General features: G+C 47.1%; 1 protein-coding gene across 13 annotated transcripts in view; it reads right to left on the bottom strand.

The window, feature by feature from the left end:
• The window catches only part of CAMTA1 (calmodulin binding transcription activator 1), a 2,328,268-nt gene that overhangs the window by 31,281 nt on the left and 2,275,191 nt on the right, over positions 1–21,796 (bottom strand). For 9 of the 13 annotated variants that reach the window (XM_063943384.1, XM_063943385.1, XM_063943383.1 and 6 more), the window contains 2 exons: positions 13,257–13,287; positions 6,605–6,786 (listed from right to left, as the gene is read on the bottom strand). The exons of 1 other annotated variant lie outside the window; for it this stretch is intronic. In XM_063943384.1, the coding sequence (XP_063799454.1) occupies positions 6,605–6,786; positions 13,257–13,287 (213 nt within the window). Of the gene's footprint in view, positions 1–5,813; positions 5,958–6,604; positions 6,787–13,256; positions 13,288–21,796 lie in introns of those variants that run through there. 3 more of the 13 variants (XM_063943382.1, XM_063943387.1, XM_063943388.1) reach the window with 3 other exon arrangements.

Consider the following 21,796-nt stretch of genomic DNA (forward strand, 5'->3'; position numbering starts at 1 on the left):
GCTCCCAAACGGGCGGGAGAGTGCGGATGACTCTGCAGCACCGAATGAGAGAACTCCAGGTCCTCCTCAGCCAGGGTATCAAATTTGTAGAATTTCGCAAACGTGTTTGCCCCTGACCAAGTAGCTGCTCGGCAAAGTTGTAAAGCCGAGACCCCTCGGGCAGCCGCCCAAGATGAGCCCACTTTCCTTGTGGAATGGGCTTTTACCGATTTTGGCTGTGGCAGGCCTGCCACAGAATGTGCAAGCTGAATTGTACTACAAATCCAACGAGCAATCGTCTGCTTAGAAGCAGGAGCACCCAGCTTGTTGGGTGCATACAGGATAAACAGCGAGTCAGATTTTCTGACTCCAGCCGTCCTGGAAACATATATTTTCAGGGCCCTGACAACGTCAAGCAACTTGGAGTCCTCCAAGTCCCTAGTAGCCGCAGGTACCACAATAGGTTGGTTCATGTGAAATGCAGAAACCACCTTAGGTAGAAATTGAGGACGAGTCCTCAATTCTGCCCTGTCAGAATGAAAAATTAAGTAAGGACTTTTATATGATAAAGCCGCCAATTCTGACACACGCCTGGCTGAAGCCAGGGCTAACAGCATCGTCACCTTCCATGTGAGATATTTGAAGTCCACAGTGGTGAGTGGTTCAAACCAATGTGACTTTAGAAAACTCAACACAACATTGAGATCCCAAGGTGCCACTGGAGGCACAAAAGGAGGCTGTATATGCAGTACCCCTTTTACAAATGTCTGAACTTCAGGCATTGAAGCCAGTTCTTTCTGGAAGAAAATCGACAGGGCCGAAATTTGAACCTTAATGGACCCTAATTTTAGGCCCATAGATAGTCCTGTTTGCAGGAAATGGAGGAAACGACCCAGTTGAAATTCCTCTGTAGGGGCCTTCTTGGCCTCACACCACGCAACATATTTTCGCCAAATGCGGTGATAATGTTTTGCGGTTACGTCCTTCCTGGCCTTGACCAGGGTAGGGATGACTTCATCTGGAATGCCTTTTTCCCTCAGGATCCGGCGTTCAACCGCCATGCCGTCAAACGCAGCCGCGGTAAGTCTTGGAACAGACAAGGCCCCTGCTGGAGCAGGTCCTTTCTCAGAGGTAGAGGCCACGGTTCGTCCGTGATCATCTCTTGAAGTTCCGGGTACCAAGTCCTTCTTGGCCAATCCGGAACCACGAGTATAGTTCTTACTCCTCTCCTTCTTATGATTCTCAGTACCTTTGGTATGAGAGGCAGAGGAGGGAACACATACACTGACTGGTACACCCACGGCGTTACCAGGGCGTCCACCGCTATTGCCTGAGTGTCCCTTGACCTGGCGCAATATCTGTCTAGTTTTTTGTTTAGACGGGACGCCATCATGTCCACCTTTGGTTCTTCCCAACGGTTTACTATCAGGTGGAAGACTTCTGGGTTAAGTCCCCACTCTCCCGGGTGGAGGTCGTGTCTGCTGAGGAAGTCTGCTTCCCAGTTGTCCACTCCCGGAATGAACACTGCTGACAGTGCTATCACATGATTTTCCGCCCAGCGAAGAATCCTTGCAGCTTCTGCCATTGCCCTCCTGCTTCTCGTGCCGCCCTGTCTGTATACGTGGGCGACTGACGTGATGTTGTCCGATTGGATCAATACCGCCTGACCCTGAAGCAGGGGTTTCGCTTGACTTAGGGCATTGTAAATGGCCCTTAGTTCCAGACATGTTTATATGAAGAGATGCTTCCATGCTTGACCACAAGCCCTGGAAATTTCTTCCCTGTGTGACTGCTCCCCAGCCTCTCAGGCTTGCATCCGTGGTCACCTGGCCTGGTTTTAGGAGGTTCCTGACTAGCTCGGATAACTCCCTGGCCTTCTCCTCCGGGAGAAACACCTTTTTCTGGACTGTGTCCAGAATCATTCCTAGGAACAGTAGACGTGTCGTTGGAATCAGCTGCGATTTTGGAATATTTAGGATCCACCCGTGCTGACGTAACACTACCCGAGATAGTGCTACTCCGACTTCTAACTGTTCCCTGGACCTTGCCCTTATCAGGAGATCGTCCAAGTAAGGGATAATTAAGATGCCTTTTCTTCGAAGAAGAATCATCATTTCGGCCATTACCTTGGTAAAGACCCGAGGTGCCGTGGACAACCCAAACGGCAGCGTCTGAAACTGATAATGACAGTCTTGTACTACAAACCTGAGGTACCCTTGGTGAGACGGGTAGATTGGGACGTGGAGATAAGCATCCTTGATGTCCAGAGACACCATATAGTCCCCTTCTTCCAGGTTTGCTATCACCGCTCTGAGTGATTCCATCTTGAATTTGAACCTCTTTATGTAAGTGTTCAAGGATTTCAGATTTAAAATTGGTCTCACCGAGCCGTCCGGCTTCGGTACCACAAACAGCGTGGAATAATACCCCTTTCCCTGTTGTAGGAGGGGTACCTTAATTATCACCTGCTGGGAATACAGCTTGTGAATGGCTTCCAAAACTGCCTCCCTGTCGGAGGGAGACTTTGGTAGAGCAGACTTCAGGAACCGGCGAGGGGGAAACGCCTCGAATTCCAGTTTGTACCCCTGCGATACTATCTGTAGAATCCAGGGGTCCACTTGCGAGTGAGCCCACTGCGCGTTGAAATTCTTGAGACGGGCCCCCACCATGTCTGAGTCTGCTTGTAAAGCCCCAGCGTCATGCTGAAGACTTGGCAGAAGCAGGGGAGGGCTTCTGCTCCTGGGAAGCGGCTGCATGGTGCAGTCTTTTTCCCCTTCCTCTGCCCCGGGGCAGGAAGGAATGGCCTTTAGCTCGCTTGTACTTATGGGAACGAAAGGACTGAGTTTGAAAAGACGGTGTCTTTTTCTGCTGATGTGTGTCGTTTGGAATCCGCATCGCCTGACCACTGTCGCGTCCATAACGCTCTTCTGGCAGAAATGGACATAGCACTTACTCTTGATGCCAGGGTGCAAATATCCCTCTGTGCATCACGCATATATAGTAATGCATCCTTCAAATGCTCTATAGTTAACAGAATATTGTCCCTATCCAGGGTATCAATATTTTCAGTCAGGGAATCCGACCACGCGACTCCTGCACTGCACATCCAGGCTGAGGCGATTGCTGGTCGCAGTATAACACCAGTATGTGTGTATATACTTTTAAGAATATTTTCCAGCCTTCTATCTGCTGGTTCTTTGAGGGTAGCCGTATCAGGAGACGGTAACGCTACTTGTTTAGATAAACGTGTGAGCGCCTTATCTACCCTAGGGGGTGTTTCCCAACGCGTCCTAACCTCTGACGGGAAAGGATATAGTGCCAATAATTTTTTAGAAATTAGCAGTTTTTTGTCGGGGGAAACCCACGCTTTTTCACACACCTCATTTAACTCATCTGACTCAGGGAAAACTATTGGTAGTTTTTTCACACCCCACATAATACCCTTCTTTGTGGTACTTGTAGTGTCAGAAATGTTCAATGCCTCCTTCATTGCCGTGATCATGTAATGTGTGGCCCTACTGGACATTACGTTTGTCTCCTCACCGTCGACACTAGACTCAGTATCTGTGTCTGGGTCTGTGTCGACCCACTGAGGTAACGGGCGTTTTAGGGCCCCTGACGGTGTCTGAGCCGCCTGGACAGGCACTAATTGATTTGCCGGCTGTCTCATGTCATCAACCGTTCTTTGCAAAGTGCTGACATTATCACTTAATTCTTTAAATACGATCATCCAGTCAGGTGTCGACTCCCTAGGGGGTGACATCACTAACCCAGGCAATTGCTCCGCCTCCACATCATTTTCCTCCTCATACATGTCGACACACACGTACCGACACACAGCACACACACCGGGAATGCTCTGATAGAGGACAGGACCCCACAAGCCCTTTGGAGAGACAGAGGGAGAGTCTGCCAGCACACACCAAGCGCTATATATATATACAGGAATAACCTTATATAAGTGTTATTCCCTTATAGCTGCTGTTTATATAATTTTTAGCTGCCAATAGTGCCCCCCCTTCTCTTTTTTACCCTGATTCTGTAGCAAGTCTGCAGGGGAGAGTCAGGTAGCCGTCCTTCCAGCGGAGCTGTGAGGGAAAATGGCGCTTGTGTGCTGAGGAGATAGGCTCCGCCCCTTCACGACGTCCTTATCTCCCGCTCTTTGCTGTAAAAATGGCAGGGGTTAAAATACATCCATATAGCCCAAGAGCTATATGTGATGTATTCTTTTGCCAACCTAAGGTATCATCTGTTATATTGCGTCTCAGGGCGCTCCCCCCCAGCGCCCTGCACCCTCAGTGACCGGAGTGTGAAGTGTGCTGAGAGCAATGGCGCACAGCTGCGGTGCTGTGCGCTACCTTAGTCTGAAGACAGGATCGTCTTCTGCCGCCGATTTCACCGGACCTCTTCGCTCTTCTGGCTCTGTAAGGGGGCCGGCGGCGCGGCTCCGGGACCCATCCAGGCTGAACCTGTGATTGTCCCTCTGGAGCTAATGTCCAGTAGCCTAAGAAACCCAATCCACTCTGCACGCAGGTGAGTCCGTTTCTTCTCCCCTTAGTCCCACGATGCAGTGAGCCTGTTGCCAGCAGGACTCACTGAAAATAAAAAACCTAAAATACACTTTTATTCTAAGCAGCTCAGGAGAGCCACCTAGCCTGTACCCTTCTCGTTCGGGCACAAAAATCTAACTGAGGCTTGGAGGAGGGTCATAGGGGGAGGAGCCAGTGCACACCACCTGATCCTAAAGCTTTTATTCTTGTGCCCTGTCTCCTGCGGAGCCGCTATTCCCCATGGTCCTTACGGAGTCCCAGCATCCACTAGGACGTCAGAGAAATATATACCTTGCAGAGTGCAGAAAAACAGAACAAGATAAACTGCAAGTAAGTTATATATTTGTATATGTGTACATACCTATACATTAGATATATAGATATACTTACTGACTACAGACACATTCTGTATCAGTATGTTTTGCAGTTTACATTCAACTTAATTATTAAGATCATAATCAATTTCAGAATTCTGTCAACAGCAAAAGCACTATTGACAAAAGGAAAATGACATCACAAAGGCTAATTGATATAAATGAATGCGTTGTTAGCATAAGTCACAGAATACTCAATGTTTTGAAAAAGCCATTTCATTGGTAACTCACTGCTTGAGGGTTTATAAAACACTTCTCCATTCACATACGTTTCCCCTAAGAAGCAGACATGATGACTGAAAGCCATTATCAAGCAAATTCCCCAGGAATTTTTTTGTTTAAAAGTGAATGATCAGAAAGCATCTAGCGCACAGATCATCTGGTTACACTACGGTATGTGTTTCCTCCCTTTTAATCAGAAAATGTCTCAGCAGAGAAGACGCAACTTTTTTTCCCCAGTATCTAAACTAAACAAATAAATTCCCTGGGGTGATTGTGGAAAAATGTTAGTCTATTTGATGATCTCTATGTATGACAAAGGCTTTGTATAAAAGAAAATTGTAATGCCCAGGCAGGTCGGGGGTTCAGAATCCCTTTAGTGCTGACAAATGATATGTAATATTGCAGCTATAGGCAATCTCCATTGCACCAACTGTTGCTAAATAGAAAGAATGTTGTATTTTGTAATTAAAGGAAATCACTGACAAGTTTATATTTATCAATGCATTATTTGCCTTTAGTGATATAAATAATGATGTATGAAAATATGAAATTGTTACAGTTGTACAATTACATTTAAATTAAATGCAATCAATCAGAAACAAATCCTAAAAAAATATTTTTAAATTGCACCTTAATATTTCTTAATGCACAAAAAATCTAAATTCAATTATGGATTTGTTTTGCTTATTTTATTTCTGCCAATTATTTGTAAGAGATTGCAACAATTCATTGTCAATTAAACTGAAACCACAAGGGGCAGGTTTTGGAGGTAACTGATCAGCTTCATTCCTTACGTATATTACATACAGACGGAACCTGATGATCCAGGAGCCTAACAGCAAATCAAAAAGGAGGGGGAGGAACTGACATTTAGCCTAATTTACATTATTGTAACTAATGCACAGAAAGAAGATCTTAAAAATGAAAATGATATAGATATAGGCAACCTCACTAACTATGTAACTATGTAAGATAGATAGATAGATAGATCTATAGATAGAATAGACAGAGACACGATAGATAGATAGATAGATAGATAGATAGATAGATAGATAGATAGATAGATAGATAGAAAATAAATGCAACATTTTAGTTATTATTTCATTTTAACTTTCCTTTAAGCAACAGTCAGAACACTAGAGATCTTACCTGGGGGATAGTTATCAAACAGTGTAAAGAGTGGAGAAGTGGGTAAGTGGAGAAGTTGCCCATGGTAGCTCCTACCTAACATTTTATAGAATTTACTTGATAAGTGCTATCTCGAAGTTGCTACGGGCAACTTCTTCACTTCTCCGCCCTTTACACTGCTTGACACATCTCCCCATCCAATATGCATTATGTTTGTGTTGTAGCTTATACCGTCAGCACATAAAGGGCTATCAAGGTGAATGTATGGCACAGAGAAGGAATATCGCATTGCTAGGGGTAATTTATAGAAAAATAAGATCCCAGACAAGCCGAGACTTCTTGTTAAGTTACCTGTTGCTCTTAGAGCTGAAAGTGCATATGGGGCAATTGGGGAATGTGATATCTCGCCATTTTCCAGAAATCTCATTAGGAATGGAAAGTAAAAAAGATAGAGAGGCCCAAAAAGACTGACACCTCTGAGCATTCTTTCTGCAATTTAATATACACATGTTTGCTCCAAAAACATTCAGACCCTGCAAGAAGTAAACGGAAGAAAATTATTTATTTATTTTTTAAATCTTCAATGTATCAACACAGAATCCATACACAGTTTTGCAACAGGATGACCCCCACAGGCAATATTAGTTAGCGAATCACTTTTATCTGCTTAGAAAACAAATTAGATGGACCATCCGCACCATTGCTTCCCGCTGAAAAGAAACGGTCAATCATTTAAGGTGTATCATATGGCTATTTTCCCAAATGCCATTTTCCTACAATTTTGATGTTTAAATATAGTTCTTAAGATGACCAACAAACTTGATTTTACTTCATATTACGTCAACGTCAAACTGAAAGTTTCAAAATAGGGTTTAAATGGATCTACAACCACATTGGATGTGATCAGCTTGCCACTTTCCCTAAGGCTGCGGAAGAATTCCTAGCATTTACCGGCAAAGTCTCTTTATATTGCACTGAATATTGAAAACTGAATTCTAAACTGCAAATTAAATATTCGCTACTTGCAAGTTTTAATTTATTTTATTATTTTTTTGGACAAAACTACCACTAACACTAATGGAATTGCTAAGTAACTAACTATGATGGTCCAAGAGAAAATAAATATAAATTGGCTACATCTGTAAGTGGCTCAATAATGAATAATTACCTTTTTGGGATCACGTTGGCTCTATCTGTAGTCAAAAGTTTGTTAAATGTCCAGCTGCCACTTATCTCTCACAACATTGCAAAACTACTGTAGTAGACAATGAGGGCTAACAAGTATGGGCGTCAGAGGAAGACCTACGAAGCTCAGGAGTATTAATGCTTTCCTAAAAAGTATGTGTGCTTGGTAACTAAAGTATCAATTTTAGTTTAGATTGGTTCAGAACATGAGACTTTTTCATTAAAGTACTGCAGCTGGCAGGGTTAAGTAATGGGAAAAATGTATCATGATTAAGGGGTATTCCAATGTTCAATTAAGTACACATGCTTCACATTCAGGAGACTTAAAAAGGAAGCACAAATCGTTTATGTAACAGCGATACCTTCAACTGTGAAAATCTTATTAATTAGTGAAATTCTTCCGCCTGGATCTGCCAATTGCAGGCTTAAGCTCAGGAGTAAATATGTTCACCCACAAATATATACAATTACATTCATTTCCCCCCAAAAAATAAAAAATTAAATATTCACAGTGCAGTCCCATTTACAGGCCAGTTTCCATGAATGAGTGCAGACTGTTCTGTGTATATCCACTCTAATAATACGTCATTCATTTTTCCATTTAGAACACCCTAAGTACCTGTGTCTATGATCCTTAAAGTGCCCACTGTGATTTGAAGAACCCATAGGATAGTTTTAGAACTGACTGGCTGCAAACTATGCCAAGAAAAAGACTGCCAACCAAGATCTCCATCAGGTGTTGAACAGAATTCATAGTAGATGCCATCAGATGATGACCGCTTCTGACCATGGATACGGTTTGGCAGTGCTGATGTAGCTGCATCAGATCTGGATGATCAGCGCGAGCGCCAACATTCTGGTTCATGTAAATCCTTCAGAAACCTGACCCAACAATAGGTCTGGCCAAGCAGTCGAATGATCTAGTGTACAGCCAGGTTTATTGTTAAACACATTTTTACAAACTCAAACTCAATTTTGAATTATGTGCCTACCTCAGAATGGGCCATAGACATAAACGTTTAGGCAGGGGATGCTGAAAACTGTACTCCATCTTTTTAAAAAAAATCAACATATTATATATATATATATATATATATATATATATATATATATATATATAAATATGGAACATACTAGATATAAATAAATGTGCTGTTTGTACAGACAAGAGCTTTCTTTTGTTGCTTTGTAAGTGAAACGCGTTAGGATTTTGAATATTTGTTATTTATTCAGTGTTGCGATGATTCACATACAGAGTATTGATCTATATTCAGCATCATTTTGTTGCAATACCATTGTGCCACTTTGATAATACTGTCTGCGTGGACAGTATATGTGATGTAGACCAGTAGGATTTGAAGCTACCCTATAACCTCAGACCTTTTGCACATGATGTTTCATTTTGAAGGCAAAGAGAGGAAACACTCATCTGGCCAAGCTCTGACAGCGCTCACAGCATAAATCTATGATGCACAGAAAGGCTTAATTACACAGGAATGCTACATTCAGATAACGCCATTGCTTACTTTCATTACTATTAGACATGGAAACAGATAAGACCATAGGTGTGCGCAGGGGGGGTTCCTGGTGCGCACAGGCACCCCATAATGTCCGGCACCCCGATCTCACATGCCTGATGCTGCGATCGCCGAGCAGGCTGATTACTGTACCCTCTGCGCTGCACCCTGTCAGGACTGCATTACTGACCGGACGCCTAGGTTAATGAAGGGTGCCGGTGCCACTGCCACCGGCTTTCAAACTCCCGGCTACACCTCAATGTACAAAAACAGCATCATGTGATGTGATTACGTCATGCTGCTCGCACGTCCACTCGTCAAACCTACCTCGCTCCTTGTATGCTATGCCAACGCCAGCCACTGATGCGGATCAGCATGCAGCCAGCGTTCCTCTTAGGAAGACAAATTCAATACTGGCAGGCGGCCGGCAGCAGCATTGACACGTCACTTATTTTCCCAACAGCAGAAATACTAGTCTGCGACTGTCAGTGTCAGTGAGTGACTGACTTGTAAGTAAGCTGCTGCAGCTTGCAGGGGAAAATGAGGGGGAGCCAGACCAGGCTGAGGAGGAGAAGTGTAATTGCAGTGAGTGCCATCAGGGGTGTTTGTTTGGTGCACACCACAACATCTGACAATGGGGGTCATTCCGAGTTGTTCGCTCTGTATTTTTTTCTCGCAACGGAGCGATTAGTCGCTAATGCGCATGCGCAATGTCCGCAGTGCGACTGCGCCAAGTAAATTTGCTATGCAGTTAGGTATTTTACTCACGGCATTACGAGGTTTTTCCTTCGTTCTGGTGATCGTAATGTGATTGACAGGAAGTGGGTGTTTCTGGGCGGAAACTGGCCGTTTTATGGGTGTGTGCGAAAAAACGCTACCGTTTCTGGGAAAAACGCGGGAGTGGCTGTAGAATTGGAGGAGTGTCTGGTCGAACGCTGGGTGTGTTTGTGACGTCAAACCAGGAACGACAAGCACTGAACTGATCGCAGATGCCGAGTAAGTGTGGAGCTACTCAGAAACTGCTAAGAGGTGTCTATTCGCTATTTTGCTAATCTTTCGTTCGCAATTTTGATAAGCCAAGATTCACTCCCAGTAGGCGGCGGCTTAGCGTGTGCAAAGCTGCTAAAAGCAGCTTGCGAGCGAACTACTCGGCATGACCCCCCTTGTACCTGCTTTATTAGGATTGGTATTTTATATTGCATTGACCATCAATAGATCATCAATGCTAGACACCCCTCTGATGGTGCACCCCCTAATAAAATGTGCTGCGCACGCCTATGGATAAGACTATCTTAAGGCATTAGATGTAGTAGTGTCTATATAGCACATTGGATTCACAAGATGCAGCACTGGATGAAATTTATGATCGAATGGAGCAACCCGGGATGGAATTGGGATCCCCGTGCTTGAGATGTCAGCAGTCAGAATACCAACCGCGGCATCCTGATGCTCATGATCCCGACACCTAACCCCCCCCCCCCCCGTGCGGCTTACCAGTGTAGAGTCCCGTCAGTTCTTAATTCCATGTCGGGATCCCGGCATCAGGAATCCGAGCAGTGCCATGATTCCATTGTCGGTATTTCAACTGCCGGGATCCCATGCACCCCAAATCTGCATATCTTATATCTGCACCTGACTTATAGGCTATGCTTTTCTGTGATTCTGCTTCTTGGGTTAGGTCTCATTTGTGTTTGTTTAACTTTGCAATGAGATTAGGAGAGGAAAGGTTTAGCGATAGCCCCCGACAAGCACTTATGGCAGAACCCGCTGGATCCCAGATAGGGATAAACAAGGAAAAGTTACCTATGTACCTGTTTGTGTGACCCTCATACATATAACCTATATACAAACTATTTTATGCCTGAAAACATAACATTTCACATGAGGAGGCGATATAGCAAACCTTTGAGTGAGATAAAGTGTAGTTGCCCATAGCAACTTGTGTCATTTTATAGACTATATGTGCAATTTCGCCACTTTAACTTTCCTGAAGGATTGATAACCTATCCTTTCGACGTCTTATGAGGTGGCGATAAAACATGGTGCTTTTGTGCAGTGAATACGTTCTTCAAAACTGCAGTCACCCTATCTCTAACACTTGTGACCCCTTCTAGAATATTGCAAATATCTTGCTTTTTGGCACACAGAACTGATTACATCATAATTCATGACAGCCTGCTCCTAGATTCATGCACATAAAACCTGGCACAGTGTAGTTGTATAACATATCACAGGTAATAAAAAATGACTTTGGCATATTGGCACTATTCTGCACAGTTATAAACCTTTGTTCATTTATTACGATTAACTGTCTGGTCTGTGTGAATTTTTCTAAGTAGAATTGTCTGTTGTCCAAACATGGCAAGTGTAGGTTGGAAGACAGCGCTACGCACCATAGAAAGTAAATTGGAGTCACTTTATAATAAACAGCATAAATACTGAGGTAATCTAACTTAATCACCAGGAAACATTTAAATAAGGTACAGTTTGAATTTTCACATCTTCGATGATAGATCCGGCTATCGATCACATGCCAAACACACTGGGGCTTAAGTGGTAGGTTCAGAGATTATGGAACGGGTGGGATTTTTCCAAGTTAGCTGCTAAATTTGAAGCGGCACTAGTTTTAAGGCTGGTTTTGCCTTATAATTGATTGCTGCTTTAAATTTAGCAGAAAACTTTTAGAATTCACACTGGTTCCAAAATATCAGAGCATATTACTAAACCTGACTGTCTTTATTTATTTTTGGTGCAGAGAAAGAGAAAGTTTTTTTTATGTCACAACTGGTGTCACTGGGGAAGATCTGGAGTAAAACTGTTGCTCATAGCAACCAGATTTTGTAGCTGAAGTTTTCTAAGCGCAGGTGTTCTCCACAGCACCCAATCAGAATCTAGCTGTCATTTTCTAGACAGTATTAACTAAATGAGAGGAAGAATCTGATTGGTTTCTACGGTAAACACCTCCTCTTTTCCGTTTTAGCAGTTTTACCAAATCTACACCCTTGTCTATCCAATTAGATATATAATAGTTTCCACATTTTTGTCGTCATGCCAATAACAGATTAATTTCTTGTCATCCTCATGTTCCAAACAAAGTTCCAACAGTACATTTTGTTTAGCTGCCATAAGCTACCATCAAGTCAATAAATATAAGTAAATTATAAACAGGCATGCAATCAGAGATGAGGATTGGCAATATACTCTTGCAAAACAAACTGTACAGAGTATTTTACCAACTGTTTCAAAAGCACCTGTCATCTACATGCAGTCGAGGAAGCCATTTTGTGGGTTGGCCAATATTCCCTAGAATACAGCCTGGCAACCCTCTGGGAACCTGGTACTTTGTGAATATCATGTCAGGCCTCATGAATTTTCGGCCATAAAATACCTCAGTGATATCACTGGTTCCTAGTTAATTGAGAGGCGGTGTGATCATGAACCTTTCACAAAATGGCTGCCTTCACTATATGAAGATGACAGTCGCTCTTTAATTACATCTCCCACAGGTCTCGTAGTGGCATGAGAAACCTAAGCATTCTGTTTGCTGTATTTAGAAGAAATAAAAAACAAGCAATATATTAAATAAATGGTTGATTGTATTGTGAAGACCCAGGGGGAGATGTATCAAACCTTGGCGAGAGATAAAGTGGAGGGAGATAAAGTACCAACCAATCAGCTTTTGTAATTTTTCAAACACAGCCTGAGAAATGACAGAAGCTGTTTGGCTGGTACTTTATCTCTCTCCGCTTTATCTCTCTCCAAGGTTTTATACATCTCCCCCTACCACCCCCCCTAGTGTTCCGGAAAGTCAGAAACATACACCATCAGGTAAATGTAATAGCGTCCAAGTTGCCAGAGGTGCGGGACTTGGGGTTAGAATGCCCGTATTTTTAAAGCCCCAATCATTTACAAGGCAAAACTAGGTTGGTTTTGCCTTGTAAATGATTGCTGCTTTAAGCATACGGGCATTCTCGCCCGAAGTCCCCACAACTTGGGCCCTATTACATTTACCCAAATATTGGGATTCCGCTGGGTTTGTGCCATCACTTTCTAAGCATGCCCAGTGATGGCTCAATAAGGTCCAGTGGTCACAGACATGCAATTCTACTTTCCACATACCCAAGTGCTACTGGAAATACAGTATTCTGCCTCAGAAACTGCAATAGAATGGCTTCTATTGTTTCTGTGCTGGATGGATGTGTGACTTGCAGACAGCTCTCGGCTGCAGCCCCATGCAAGCAAGCACAAAGCAACGGGTTAGGAACGCAAGAGAGAATCTGACTTGCAAATGCTAAACTCACCCTTTTGAACAGTCTATGGTCCACCAGAGGGCTTTAGGTAGCAAAACAATAGCAGACAGCTATTAGCAAAAGGCAAATAACTGAAAGAAAGCTCATATAGAAATATTTCTTCGACAGACATTGAGTGCATTATTTTACTGATCTGTGACGCTGGATTCAAAGGCTGGAACAATACATGTTAACCAAACAGAAATTGTACAGTGTTCATAGTGTGGAAAAAACAGACAAGATGGTTACATCTGAACAAAGAACAAACAATGCACTATAAATGAAGATGTCACAAAGAACTATTTTAAAAACAGCGAATATGGTTATTAGGTGCCATTTGTATATTGTAAATATGGTATAGGTTTAATTTGTCAACTGTCGGGATCCCCGCGTTCAGGATACCGATGCAGGAATCCCGACAGCTGGCAATGCCGGCAGCCGGAATCCTGGCACAACAGGACTATTACCACTCGTGGATGTCCACGACACCCATAGAGTGGGAATAGAACCTGTGGCGAGCGCAGTGAGCCTGCATGTGGACTCTTTGAGCTTGCCCCCCGCTGCCGGCACACTGACGATTGGGATGCCGCTGTTGGTATATTAACTGCGACCCACGGGAGGTACAGCGGTACAGTGTGCAATTCAGGGCCGGTTCTTGCCCTTTTGGCGCCCCGGGCGGGAAATAGGGGCGTGGCTTCATACAGGGGGCATAGACAGACACTAGAGGTCAATTATGACCCCTAGCGTCTGTGTCAGTCCAACAATGCTGTGCGGTGAGCGATGACGTCATCGCGCACCGCACAGCAAAGGTCCTCTCCACGAAGGGAAACTAGACGCGTAGCGTCTAGTTCCCTTCACAGCGGGGAACCAGCGGGGGACACAGCGGGCAGTGGGGGGCACAGCAGTAGCGGATCTTGCCATGGTGCGGCGCCCTCCGGAAGGCGGCACCCCGGGCAAAAGTCCTGCTTGCCCGTGGCAAGATCCGCTACTGGTGCAATTAGCGGGACTGTCCCGCTGTAATCGGGACAGTTGGGAGGTATGCATATGCAATAGGGTCTTGTATGTAATAGGGGACGGGTTTGCCGGAGATGCTTTTTTTAAAGTGGCAAACTCGGACCCTATTACATACTGCATGCCCCGAGGTGTTATTGTTTTAGTACATATGTGGTTCCATTTTAAGGTGGAATGAAACACAAACAATTAAAATACTTATTAAACAATGCAAGAGACATGTATGATATGTGCAGCAGTGGCATACACGTAATTACATATTGTGTTTCCCCAATTCTACATTATTAGCATCCACTGACTGTATTTATTTACCACAATGATGCAATGCTGGACAACATAATACTTTGATCTGATAATCAGTTATTTTTCAGAATGTGAAATGTGAATACATGTAACAGGGAAAAAAAGTCCATTGTAGCACAAAACAGCTTATTTTACGTCTATAAATCAGAAAGTATGAGGTGGATTTTTGTAGAAACATGGAAGCGGTCAGTGTACAACTCAATGAGTAAACAGCTCTAAGATAGTCCACTACTACAGCTCATTCCCTGATAGGACTGAACCATAATACAGAAATCATTTGGGACAAAGAATAATCTGATAACTAATTCTTCTCTGGTATTAAAGCAAATCACCCTCCAGAGTCTGTAGCTTTCGCTCCTTCAGTTCTGGTGCTTGACCAATACAAAGAGTTCTTGATTTCAACAAATTATCGTACGGCAAATCTTACTATAGTACAAGAGAGTAGTAGTTATTTGTTTCTGGGACCAAAATTCCACCTGCTTGGGATTTGCCTGTAATGAGGCAGATTATAATGTTGGATGTCTCGAGCAGAAAAATATAAATAATTAGAAAAATGCTTAAGGCTTTTCCTGCTGCAGGTTCAAATGACTGTTTCTCCCTTGTCGATATAAGCATACCTCCCAACTGTCTCGATTTTCGCAGGACAGTCCAGTTTTTGGGACTGTCCCACCCACCCACAGTGTCCCGCGGTGGGGATGGCAGTTGGGAGGCTCATGTCATTCGGTGCTCTGCTCACAGAGTGCTGGGCATGCCCCCTCAGTGACGAAAACAAAGGCGTGGCTCGCAACCACGGCACTCCCGCAAACTTATGTCCCCTTTACCATAGGCCACACCTCCTTTCAATCGCACGCAGCTTTATCGAGCAAGGGAGTCCCAAATTGCCAGCTTCAGATATTGGGAGGTATGTATAAGTAACGATGGATAAACTGAAAATGTGGTCTATTCATGGAGCAGTGAAAAGAGTGGAGTAGTGAGCCATTTCAGAGGCTGCCCACGGCAACCAATCAGCTGCTACATATAATTTTATAGAAAGCACTTGATAAATGTTACTTCAAAGCTGTTTTTGTTGCCATGGGCCAGGGCGGTCTTAACAGCAGTGTAGGCCCCTGGGCACAGCAATGCACTGGGCCCCCTACCCATCCTCCAGTGGTAGGGGTGGGGGGTGCTATCAGCAGCAGCTTTGATGTCCAGCGGGTGGTAGGAGGTGTTCTATTTTCCGCTCAGCATATAGGACCTGGAGCAGTAATTTCTGCTAACTACTCCTTTACTGCACAGATGGTGGAAGATGGGGTAGGAGGGAGGGAGAACACTAAACTATAGAAGGGAGCATTGGGCTGAATGAAGGGGCCCCAGTACATGACTTCCAGGGAGGTAGGGGGTGTTTAATACACAGGGGAGGGGTGGATAGTGGAGTGGGCTTAATATTTATAACTAGGTGCTTCATCGCGCCCTACGGGTGCTCTTCACACCGTCGCAAGGGGCTACGCCCCCTTAACCCTTGCATGCCTTTCTGGGGTTTAATATTTGTATTATATAGAGTATTACCTGCATTCCTTTGTTAGTGGTTAAATATTGCACAATGAAAGGGCGTGCGATGGTGAAGGAGGCGCAGCCCCTTGCGACGGCGTGAACAGCACCTGCAGGGCACGATGTACAGAATGTAGCGGGTGCGGGGGGGACTGCGGATGGTGTCTGTAGATGCTGCGGGTGGAGGGGAGGCAGAAGTGGGGGTGGGGCCCGGATGGGGAAGGTTCGGGAGGTGCTGCGCGTGGGGGAGGGGCAGAGGAATGGGGGATGCAGATGGGGGAGGGGTCTGGCGGCACTGCAGGTGGGGGAGGGGCAGGGGTGCCACGGGTGGGAGAGGGGCAGGTGTGGGGATGTTGTGGATGGGTGAAGGGTTCCGGAGGTGCTGTGGGATGGGAAGGGACGGGAGTGCCGGGGGTGGGGTAGGGGACCGCAGGCACCATGGGTAGGGTAGGGGCAGGTACGGGTGTTGCGGCGGATGGGAAAGGAGGTCCGGAGGTGCTGCAGGTGGTGGAGGGGCAGGTGCGGGGGTGCCATTGGTGGGGGAGGGGTGGGTGAGGGGGGGACCGCTGATGGAGGAGGGTGTCTGCAGATGCTGCGGGTGGAGGGGGGCAGGTGTGGGGGGAGACATATAAGGGGGGTGAATGGTGGAAGGGGCCTGGAGGTGCTGTGGGTGGTGAAGGGGTGGAGGAGTGGGAGCCACGGGTGGTGTAGGGGGTCTGGAGGCACAGCATGTGGGGGAGGGGTGGAGTGCCGCATGTGGTGGAGGGGAAGGTGCGGAGGTGTGGTGCATTGGGGAGAGGTCTGGAGGCGCTGCGGGTACTGTACATGCCATAAAAGGTAGTTGGAGGGTATGCAGTAACAGGGCCAGGACAGGGGTGACAGGGTCAGTACAGGGTTGACGGGGCCAGGACAGGGGTGACAGGGTCAGAACAGGGGTGACGGTGCCAGGACAGGGGTGACGGGGCCAGGACAGGGGTGACGGGGCCAGGACAGGGGTGACGGGGCCAGGACAGGGGTGACGGGGCCAGGACAGGGGTGACAGGGCCAGGACAGAAATGATAGGGACAGGATAGGGGTGACAGGGCCAGGGTAGGGGCGGCAGGACCAGGACAGGGGTGACGGGGCCAGTATAGGGTTCACAGGGCAAGCACAGGGGTGACAGGGCCAGGATAGGGGTAACAGGGCCAGCATAAGGGTGACAGGGCCAGGATAAAGGTGAAAGGGCCAGGATAAGGGTGGCAGGGCAAGGCCAGGGGTGACAGGGACATGACAGAACACAGGGCACGGGAGAGATTGGTATTAGGGACAAAACAGTGGTGACAGACAGATGTGTCTTACCGGAGTCACGGCTGCTGGCTGCTGCTGTTCCACTCCAACCTGTTGGGATCTGCTGCTGCTGGAGACTTGGCATGGCTGACTCTCTCAGGCTGGAGTCCTGCTTCCTCTGCCCATCCGCATCCCTCCCCCCCTCCTCAGTCACACACCGCAGACCTCGCGCAGCTGCCGGGCACTGTGGTAAGGTGAGACTGGAAATGACTGGTTAGCCCCCAGGAGATGCTGCGGCTGGAGGGAGGAGGGGGTCATAGCATGCACGTGGCGCGGACCTCACGGCTTCCGGGCACTGTGGTAAGGGGAGGCTGGGAGTGACTGGTTAGCTCCCAGGAGACGCTGCGGCTGGAGGGAGGAGTGGGTCAGAGCCTGCAAGCAGCTCGGATTTCTGCAGCGCTACCCGCCAGCTAAAGTGTGTGAATGAGCTGGGCGCACTCCACTGCAGGTGGCAGCGCTGCAGCTAGCGGTGGGGTTGCCGGGGCTGGAGATAACAGAGGCAGTATGGAACCTGCACAGCGGCAGGTGCCCCACTAAACTGCAGCTAAGAAGCGTGGAGTGTGCCAGAAAGTGACGCTCCTCCGCACCAGAGAGACCCTGCTGAGTATGCCGATGTAGGGGGTCAAGCACACAGTGAGCCGGTGCCCGTCTGTCTGTATGACATACCCCTCACACACCCCCATACCTCCCAAATGTCCCGATTTTCGCGGGACAGTCCCATTTTTTGGGGTCTGTCCCGCTGTCCCACCCGCGGGTCGCAGTGTCCGGCGGTGGGGGGGCAGTTGGAAAGCTCCTGTACTCGCTGTTCTGCTTAGCAGAGCAGCGGTGAATAGTGGAGACAGAGGGAGAGGGGGCATCAGGGGGTACGGATTAATGGGGGGGTTCCAGCAGCAGAGCCGGATTAAGGTGGGGGGGGCAGGGTATACGTACCGTTGGCCCCACAGTTTTAGGGGGCCCCCCGGCTGGAGTAGCTCTGTCCCAGCTCAGAAGCTCCCCCCCCCCCGTCCTGCCAGCAACAGCGGCAGCATTGTGCTACAGTCAGCACACGCTGCTGCATATAGGCAGGTCTGTGGTGTTGCAGGGAGGCAGCAGTCTCCCTGCTTTCTTCTCCCTGTGCGGGTGTGTAGGGGGGAGCGACCACGTCCTCTGGATTTAGCCCTAGCTGAGGGGCCAAAATCCCATTTAAAAAATAAAAATAAAAATCGGAATTTGCATAAGGGGGCGTGGCCGCGCGGGCCGCGATTAGGCCACGCCCCCAACCCCCAGCAGGCACAGCAATGAGATAGGGCTCCCCTGTATCAAGTGCCCTGGGCCCCCTGGACTCATAATCAGCCCCTGGGAGCATGCCAGCAGCTCACAGAGCACTGGGCATGCTCCCTCACTGACGAAAACGGGGACCCTCCCGTGAAGCCTCGCCCCCTTTTCGCCGAGTGTGTGTCCCTCCTTCTGCCTGAAGAAAGCTCCTGCAGAAAGCTGGGAGGTTTGCACCCCTGCCTGTGACATGCCCAATGCCCATGCTATCTGCTTCTGCTCCTAGTCTCCTGTAGATTTGGCCAGATCTCTGTGACTCATTTGAATAACTCCGCCCACTGTTGTGACTCCGCCCAGCGTTAGCAAATGAATCACAAGGTCACAGAATAGGGCTATTATATAGGAGATTTTCCGGTGGAAGGGCAGCTTGCTTGACTGCAGATATCTCACGTTCCTGGAAATAGATTTCTTCGCTTTCAATGGGATAAATAACTAGATAGTCCCACCTTTCAGGAGGTACTGGGGACTTGGGGATCAAAGTTCAGGAGCCAGAGCAATCCACTGATGAATATATAAAACTGCATACCAGATGTGTGGAGCTTGAGCAGGGACCAGCTGCTGGAAGGCTGATATCTCTGGTTCTGGGCATAGTAGAGACAAGCAGCCAGTGTCCACCGCAAGAGGAGAGTTCCAGCTTTTGGAATATACTCTCAGAAAAACTAAGTCAGACAGACCCTGAGATATCTGGCTGGGAAGAGAAATTAGCAGGCTCAGATGGCTGTTTTGAACTTTGGATATCTCCGGTTCGCCAAGGCCGATTTTCAATAATCCTTGGTGAATGGAGAAGTGTTTCGGCTGCTGCCATCTACACAGTATTACACACCGCCTACTAACGATTTTACAATTTTGACTTCTGTCAGGATATGGCACTTTTACAATACATTTGGGGAAGACTTTATTGTACACTTTGGACCTGATTTTGAATCAGATGCAATGTTAATGACTGTGAGGTGGCTATGTGGACACATGGAGATGGTCCATCTTATGGGCGTGTTATGGGGCTGTAGCTGTCTGTAGAGACTGCAAAGTCAAACACATAATTGCTCACATTGGATGCCATACTCTGATGGAGCCTATGCACTTACCACAGAGATGGTGCGACCAATGTTTAGTCTGAAGATGCACCAAGTGGTATTTAAGCATATAAAGATGCATAAAGTTGGTGTGTCAGTCCTTGCACATGCAGAAGCGCAGCTGTACACCGGGGACGGCTTGTAGCAGTATCTGCATAAAGTGGGAGTGTCAGTACTTGCACATGCAGAAGCGCAGCTGTACACCGGGGACGGCTTGTAGCAGTATCTGCATAAAGTGGGAGTGTCAGTACTTGCACATGCAGAAGCGCAGCTGTACACCAGGGAACGGCTTGTAGTAGTAGTATCTGCATAAAGTGGGGGGCTTGTCAGTCCTTGCACATGTGGACATACGGCTGTACATCGGGGAACGGCTTGTATATTAGTATCTGCATAAAGTGGGCGTGTCAGTACTTGCACATGCAGAAGCTCAACTGTACACCGGGGACGGCTTGAAACGGTATCTGCATAAAGTGGGCGTCTCAGGGCTTGTATCGGTATCTGCATAAAGTGGGCATCTCAGGGCTTGTATCGGTATCTGCATAAAGTGGGCGTCTCAGGGATAGTAGTGGTATCTGCATAAAGCGGGCGTCTGAGGGCTTGTATCGGTATCTGCATAAAGTGGGCAGCTCAGGGCTTGTAGCAGTATCTGCATAAAGTGGGCGGCTCAGGGCTTGTAGCGGTATCTGCATAAAGTGGGCGTCTCAGGGCTTGTAGCGGTATCTGCATAAAGTGGGCGTCTCAGGGCTTGTAGTGGTATCTGCATAAAGTGGGCGTCTCAGGGCTTGTAGCGGTATCTGCATAAAGTGGGCGTCTCAGGGTTTGTAGCGGTATCTGCATAAAGTGGGCGTCTCAGGGCTTGTAGTGGTATCTGCATAAAGTGGACGTCTCAGGGCTTGTAGCGGTATCTGCATAAAGTGGGCGTCTCAGGGCTTGTAGCGGTATTTGCATAAAGTGGGCGTCTCAGGGCTTGTAGCGGTATCTGCATAAAGTGGGCGTCTCAGGGCTTGTAGCAGTATTTGCATAAAGTGGGCATCTCAGGGCTTGTAGCGGTATCTGCGTAAAGTGGGCGTCTCAGGGCTTGTAGCAGTATTTGCATAAAGTGGGCGTCTCAGGGCTCGTAGCAGTATCTGCATAAAGTGGGCGTCTCAGGGCTTATATCGGTATATGCATAAAGTGGGCATCTCAAGGCTTGTATCGGTATCTGCATAAAGTGGGCGTCTCAGGGCTTGTATCGATATCTGCATAAAGTGGGCGTCTCAGGGCTTGTAGCGGAATCTGCATAAGTGGACGTCTTAGGGCTTGTAGCAGTATCTGCATAAAGTGGGCGTCTCAGGGCTTGTATCGGTAACTGCATAAAGTGGACGTCTCAGGGCTTGTAGCGGTATCTGCATAAAGTGGGCGTCTCAGGGCTTGTAGCGGTATCTGCATAAAGTGGGCGTCTCAGGGCTTGTATCGGTATCCGCATAAAGTGGACGTCTCAGGGCTTGTAGCGGTATCTGCATAAAGTGGGCGTCTCAGGGCTTGTAGCGGTATCTGCATAAAGTGAGCGTCTCAGGGCTTGTAGCGGTATCTGCATAAAAAAGGGGGCGTCTCAGAGTTTGTAGCGGTATCTGCATAAAGTGGGCGTCTCAGGGCTTGTAGCGGTATCTGCATAAAGTGGACGTCTCAGGGCTTGTAGCGGTATCTGCATAAAGTGGGCGTCTCAGGGTTTGTAGCGGTATCTGCATAAAGTGGGCATCTCAGGGCTTGTAGCGGTATCTGCATAAAGTGGGCGTCTAAGGGCTTGTAGCAGTATTTGCATAAAGTGGGCATCTCAGGGCTTGTAGCAGTATCTGCGTAAAGTGGGCGTCTCAGGGCTTGTAGCAGTATTTGCATAAAGTGGGCATCTCAGGGCTTGTAGCAGTATTTGCATAAAGTGGGCATCTCAGGGCTTGTAGCAGTATTTGCATAAAGTGGGCGTCTCAGGGCTTGTATCGGTATCTGCATAAAGTGGGCGTCTCA

This window comes from Pseudophryne corroboree, chromosome 10 (genome assembly GCF_028390025.1).
Source record: "Pseudophryne corroboree isolate aPseCor3 chromosome 10, aPseCor3.hap2, whole genome shotgun sequence".
Taxonomy (NCBI): domain Eukaryota; kingdom Metazoa; phylum Chordata; class Amphibia; order Anura; family Myobatrachidae; genus Pseudophryne; species Pseudophryne corroboree.